Consider the following 7,087-nt stretch of genomic DNA (forward strand, 5'->3'; position numbering starts at 1 on the left):
TCTCTTCCTATTTCTAGCAATCCAAATGCACCACAACCAATCATTACAATTCCTTTGAGTGCTTTCATTTCCCTTTTTACCACCCCACGTAGTCATGTATTTCCAAATAGATCCTTAATGGAGAACAAAAAAATGAAGTATGAATTGCACTAAATACTGATTTATGCCAAATCAAAGTTGCCACACCACAGAATAAAGTAGCTTGATGTTTTGTACCTATCTAAACGATCTAGCTGATCATAATAATACTAGTATACTACTAATCAAATTCTAAAATTCGCATTTCTTATCAATTTCATGTTTTTAGTATATCAAATTAAACTATAAATAATATATGTTAACTTATCTTTACAACTTTATAAAAATCACACTTAATTGTTAAAAGTTATTCAAATTCAATAATATGAAGATGAAATATTCGATATACAAGTTCAATTATTGGAAGTTATAGGTCATTTTCTATCTTTGGTGGAATCTAAAAGCAACATCTCTACCCTTGGTACAGGTAAGATTTAGTCAAACATTATGTCTCTACAATTAATTCATTTCATTTTATACCAGCACGTTACCTACGGAATGCGGCAGTGATTGTGACGACGACGGTGTGGTGATGGGGGCGATTGTTGGTGGTAGAGGCGGCGTCGAGTGGTATAGATTATTGGTGTAAAAATGATTGATGTAAGGGTTTATAGAAATATTTTAAAAGATACATTATTAATAGTGTAATTTAATGTTAACGGAATAATGTAAATAAAAGTATTTTAAAAGGTTTTAAGTGTATAAATTATACAACTTTTTAACACTTCTAAATATGTCTTTTAACTTTTTTCTAATTTTTATCATGTAATCACAAAATATGTCGCAAAAATGAACGTAATTTTAATAACCAAACAAAAACTATCCTAAAAAATCATCGAGTACTATCGGTAGGACTTACTAGCATTTTATAATAAGTATTCAAATAATCAAATATCATTACACACATAAAGTCATAAACCATTCAAAAAGTTTAATGTATAGTATTTTTTTTTTAATCTACCCGTTTATGTAAAGCTACAAATTCATAACTAACAAATTGTCACCCATTAAGAAAAATAAAATAAAAAATGCAGGCACAAGTCTTTGCTGGTGTCTCCTTTCTCCCTCCCACCATTTCCATTACCACACTTCCAACTTCTTTAAATCTTTGTCTTCCCAACAAATTCTCATGTGAGTTCATCCATTATTTCTTTATATATACATAATATATACTTCTTATAATCTTTCTTATAGGATTTTTTGTGTTTTTAGTTGTGTGTAAAAGCAAGAAGCTAGAAGATGAAGTCTTAGCTGGTCTTCCCAAAGAATTTCATGATGAGGTAACTCAAATTATCACAAATTTCAATATTTTATTTTTATTTTAACTGTTTTTTCTAAATATTTGTTTTATTTTCTTCCTTTTTTGATATGTCTGTTAATTTCTAGAAATGGTTGAAAATTACTAGTTTATCTTTTGTATTTTTTAGTTTTTTTATATACATATAATAAAGGGGATTTTATGGGTTTTTTTTGTTAAGTTTATCTGGGATTTTATAGCTAGAGGATTACAAGTTTGTTATTTTCTTGAAATTCTTGAAATTTGTAGCTTCTATATAATGGGTTCTGCTCTGCAGCTCATCTATTGCCCAAATAAACAAAAAATTTAATGTCTTTTTAGCTAATTATTTGTAATCAAGAATTTAAGTCTAAATATGAAAGAAAGAAAGATAAAGATGAAATTTTTTAGTGTTTTCAGTTTATCTTCTTGAATAAAAGTAAGTAGTATATAAAGTTGTCACCATAGTTCATCCCCTTCACTTAGGTTTAGGTTACATCGAGTATTCAAGCTGGAAAGTCTATAAAACGGGCTGTATATACATAATTTCGTATCGAAAACCTAAAGTGATTTAGTTTTAGTTTATACTGAAACAGGAAAACACCTTCATTTCAGAAAATGTACTAGTTTACTTCACCACTAGTTTACGGATTTGGGGTTTAAGAGTTACAGTTTAGGTTGGTTTAGGTTTGTAGGCAGGAAGTTGAGTGTTCTATTTTGAAAAAGTTTTTTTTTGGTAGATCTTATGTTGAGTTGTTTTTAGGAATGGCAAGCCCGTCAACGTGAAAAGACAAAAGAGCTGGAGCGGTTACGTAAAGAAGAAGACGAAGAAGAAGAAAGGATAGTTGAAGAGTATCGGGAGATTGGCATGTTGTTGAAGAATTATCCTCAAGAAGATGTTTTTAAGGCGAAAAAACTGGTGTCCAGTTTTATAAAATCTGCTGAAGAAGTCGAAGAGGTAATTGTTTGCCATGAATTCTTCTAAACTCGTCTATTTTTTAATGACAATAATTTGAATGCATTTTTTCTAAGTAATTATTGCCACGTCAAGTATCATATTCAAAATTAGAGGGTATGCTTGTTAGGGATGTTGGATAAGTATGGATGCTTTTATGCTTCAGCAGTGTGATCAGGGACTAAGTCAGTGTTCAGATCAAAGACCAATCTGATCGGCACAAGTTGATGATTCGGTGTTTTCTTTGTTCAGAACAGTTATGACCAAGTTTCTTCGTCCTGGATACCAGGAGATGGAAATTTTGACCCAATATTCTGAAAAAGGGTTATCTATGTTATAAAACAAAGAGTCCGATTAACAATGTGTTAGGTACATATGATACTCTACGGGTTCACAAAGGGTTAACAATGTTGTCACAGTTAGATTGTTATCATCATATTAGGGTAGTTCTATAATCATCATTAATGCATCAAGTCTTTGAAAGAAGTGGTCAATGAAGAATTTGTGGGTCAACCTGGTATGGCTTATTCCGACTGATGTATGCTATGATATCTTGACTTGTTACCGGACCTGCCATTTTGTGACCTCTAGCACATTTATGTCGTGAAACCTTGTCTGCACTACTATACATCTTCCATAATCTTGACATACAGTTTCATAAAATGGATTGTGGATTTAATTTAAAGCTATTGTTTTCAAATCTTCAGAAAATTGAGGAAGCTGCGGAGAAAGGGGAACTGAATGAACTTGTTCTTATGGTCATCTGGACTCGTCTTGATCTTGCTCGCCGTGATGTATGCTACCCTTATCATTAAATTTCTTTTTTTTTTTGTCAAACTTTCCTTTTTCTGAGATATTGTTGCTTTTCAAAGCATGGGACGGTTTTATTTGAACAAAAACATTGAAAAAACGTCCATACATGCGGCTTATACAGAAAGTTACAAATAGGGTGAAGTGGCAACATGGACGGGGTGGGTAACGGGTCAAAGTGGCTTGTTAATGGTAGATTGGGGTTCCCCTAGTTTGAATTTAAATGATGCTACTATGATTAACACAAATTGTGCAATAGTGTATATCTTATTTTTAGTAAAATGATAGTAGATTTTTATAATTTAAAATAACTTGATAGACTTAGTTTAGTTTGGGAGACTCTTTGATCAGTTTCATTTCTAGCTTATTTTTATTCATTTACCCATTTGATCCGTTGGTGATAAAACATTGCCCAGCTCATCCCTAAGTAATTGCGTCAAAATATGAACCCTTAGGGGATTGTGTTTAACCAATGTTTTTTATCCAATGCGAGCTCTAACGTTCACATAACTCACTTAATTTACCAGGAAGAAAAAGATGCAGTAAGAAGTCTAGATCTGTTATACAGGCGTGTCGAGGTTGGTCTTTCCATTACATTGTTATATCTAACTTTTATATTAGATGTCATGAAGGATTTATACTTTTCATTTCTTTTTTATTGAACTATCTACAAGTAAAAGCTTGTGCATTTCAGACTGAGATCTTGAAGAGGCAAGCTAGTCCAGCCATGAGACTTCTCAATGATCTTTTAATCATGCATGATGGATTTGATGACGATGGTTGGCTCAAGGCATGTAAAAAACGCATGGTCGAAACTTTCCCACGAGAAGATCCATTCAGTCTCTTGGTCCCCTCAGGGTTTGATCTTGATAAGGTACCCCTAATATCTCGTATGTATTCATATTCATGCCAAAGGAACTACTTAAATAATGGGCCAAGACATGTTAGGGGTTAAAACTGGATAGATGTTGGGCTGGTCAATACATGTTTGTGCCAAGTATGACCCACTTGTATTCTCTCTATCTTCTATAAAATATATATTAATATTCGTTGATATATTAGATATCGTGAAATAATGATCTATTTTTGAAGAAAATATTTAGGAGATTGTAGATACTTAAACATACTGTGGTCGAATTTTAAAACAGTTATTGAAAAAACTCGTGGCCTACTCTTTTCGTTTTGATTTTTAGTTGATTTGGAGGTTATTTGGTCATTTTACTAAATTTGGGTTTGCGGCATTAAAACTACTGGTCTGGTGATTTGGACAACGTGTCAAAAGGGGATAATGTTGGGACAAATAATAAAAGGTTGGGTTGATCCGCCAACAATTTTTTTTAGTTGTTTAATACTATCACTGTATGACAATTGACAACTTAGGAGGTTGTGTGAACTTAAACATGCTTTGGGTGACTGTAAAAATTCGACCAATATGACCTGTTTCTGTTTCAGCTGAACTTTTATCTTCTGTTTGACCCGTCAACATTAAATTAAAATTGACCCCTTTTACTTAAGTGAGACATCATTGCCGTTTATTTATACCTATCAATCATAACATGTGGTTCAACATTTCTTTTGTCCATCAGCACCATGGCCCTCTAGCAAGACCGGCAATGGAAGCAGATGATCTTCTTTTAAGAATTGATTTTATAAGAGAAGTCGACACGTTACTAAAAGAAGTTCGGCCAGCAGAAACCGAGGGATCAAAGATTGAAGCTCTTGATCCTCAATCCGTTGCAAATAGGTTGAAAGAACAAGAGAAGAAGAAGGTGATTCGCCAAGTTGAAGCTCTTTTGGACCTTGCCATAAAATTGAGTTGGTAGTTCTGTAGGGAGGTGATAGATAAAACTATAGTTCAATTTTGGGGGCTTTTTAGTAGCATAATACCAGGGATGTTCAAAATCATAAAGGTTTAATACAGTAGTTTACAAGTTACTCGTACATTTACCACCTAGTGAACTCAAATTTATAATGGTTAATTACCTAAAATTTCAACCTAGTTTTTACATTTATGATTTATCACATTCTATTTTTGTTAAAAAAGTTTGATGGCTATAAAGTGATGATGTGAAAAGCTTAATGATTAAGAAGATACAAATTCCATCAGGTACCGCTCCCCCTCAGGGAAAAGTGACACATTAAGAAAACGAGCTGTGTCAAGGGGAGTTTGCTACCTGCCTACCTCAAGGAACATGTTTTGTCAGAGGCACGCTGATATGTCGTATTTTATACTCATTTCCCACAGTTAATATGGTTGATTTAGCATGTTTAATGAGTCGTTTTTGTATACAATTGGTGCGTTTATGGTATTTGTTAGTGTTTCAGGTTAATAACAAGTACTTGAGCGTATTTCTGAAGAAAACGACATTCTTGAAGTGAAATAAGTGCTTACGGATGATTAAGGGTCGTTTGGATGAAGTTTGGAGAAAGTCAACAAAAGTCAAACCTGGAATCAAGAAGAGCTGTACAGCAGCTAGTTAGCTGAGCCGCAGCTCCTCTAATACTGATCTATGCAAAGTCAATGGAAGTCAAAAAGTCAACAACAGTCAAGGTTAGCTGCGCCGCAGCTTACTAGCTGCCCCGCAGCTTATGCCGAATCTGCACAAGAATTTTTAGAAACATATAAATAGCATGCTTAATCATTCCAAAACCTAACCTTACTTTCTCCAGCCGATTTTTGCATCTTTAGAGGAGGGTTTTCATCAGTTTATTCATCCTTGAAGATCAAGATTACAATTGGATTATTCTCATCATTCCGTATTAGATATTTAGTCATTCTTGGAAGGATTTCTACATTTGGTACATTATGTTTTCATATACTATTGTTTGTTTTCATCTTTTCATTATGAGAGGCTAAATCTCTTTACACCCGCTTGGGTAGTAAACACGTCATAGGGTCGTTTTGAATGTTACTTGCAATCGTTGGACAAGATTTTTCATGTTGAATCGAAGATCCATATTTATTTGAGTTTAAATATTGTTTTTATCTTTTATATTTATTGATTGATAATCGTAATTAGAAGTTTGGAAGAAATCTATGTCATTGTCAATTAGTTTATGAAAAGGTTAATCGGTCTATAATTAACATAAAATTGTTGGAGTTTGGAAGAAACCAACGGTAAAGATTTTAAAGAATTAAATTCATTTTGAATGTGTAAACACTTATGATAGAGGAATCTGATTAGGTGAATAAGCAGTTTGGAAGAAAGCTTTTATAGGTTAAATCGTGAAAATAAACTCAAAAACTTAATGCTTCATTGTTTTGGATAGAAATTAAACGCGGAAGCGATAACTATATTTAGAGCAATTAAAGTGTCAAGTATAACGGAAGTTCGTCTTGTCTATCTTTTGAGTCGTTCAACAAATGCAAGTAATGTTTAGACCCGATGATTGGCATGTGAGCTGATCCAAGTGGGTGTCCATTTAAATTATTGTTTGAAATTCAACAACAAATATTCTCTTGCGATTAATCCTACGAGATTACTGACTTTTCAACTAACTCTTGCAAAGTGACAATTCGGCCACAAAACCCCCTTTTAATCTGAATCACTTTATTGTAATAATTGCTTAATAAGTCCTTGTGTTCGACCTCGTACTTACCAAGTCATTATATTGCATACGAACGGGTACATTGCCCGCAAGTTTGTAGTAGACAGTTACTAGGTATTTCGTGATATAAATTTAAAACTAGAAAATACACATCAACGTGATACATCAGGGACTGTATTAGGGTGGTGCCTCATCATGAGACTTGACATGTGCGGGGCTGTGCGACGTCAAGGGACATGTCTCGTGAGGGAACCTGACTCGAGAGTGGCGAGAGACCTGCCTCAAGAGTGGTGAAGAAAGTCTTAGCTCAGTCTGGCAAGATATGTCCACAGTGAGGATTACCCAACATATCGTGAAGCAACTAATTAACGATCTGAGTCGGTCAATGTAAGGTGTAAGATACAAACACGGTCGGTTAC

The 7,087-nt window shown here is 33.7% G+C and overlaps 1 protein-coding gene across 2 annotated transcripts; it reads left to right on the forward strand.

Annotated features, from left to right (window-relative positions):
* The first annotated feature begins 1,075 nt into the window (after positions 1-1,075).
* On the forward strand, positions 1,076-6,094 carry LOC122581260 (protein PALE CRESS, chloroplastic). Of its 2 annotated transcripts, XM_043753447.1 has the most exons (8): positions 1,076-1,209; positions 1,291-1,358; positions 2,118-2,312; positions 3,017-3,103; positions 3,647-3,697; positions 3,814-3,993; positions 4,706-4,888; positions 5,227-6,094. In XM_043753447.1, exons 1-8 carry the CDS (start codon positions 1,107-1,109, stop codon positions 5,251-5,253), a joined length of 894 nt encoding a protein of 297 aa, XP_043609382.1. In that variant the 5' UTR covers positions 1,076-1,106; the 3' UTR covers positions 5,254-6,094. The 2 variants fall into 2 exon arrangements, with proteins under 2 accessions (XP_043609382.1, XP_043609381.1); XM_043753446.1 differs by lacking the exon at positions 5,227-6,094 and having other exon boundaries at positions 4,706-5,118.
* The last annotated feature ends 993 nt before the right edge of the window (positions 6,095-7,087 follow it).

The sequence above is a fragment of the Erigeron canadensis genome, chromosome 9 (genome assembly GCF_010389155.1).
Source record: "Erigeron canadensis isolate Cc75 chromosome 9, C_canadensis_v1, whole genome shotgun sequence".
In the NCBI taxonomy this organism is placed as follows: domain Eukaryota; kingdom Viridiplantae; phylum Streptophyta; class Magnoliopsida; order Asterales; family Asteraceae; genus Erigeron; species Erigeron canadensis.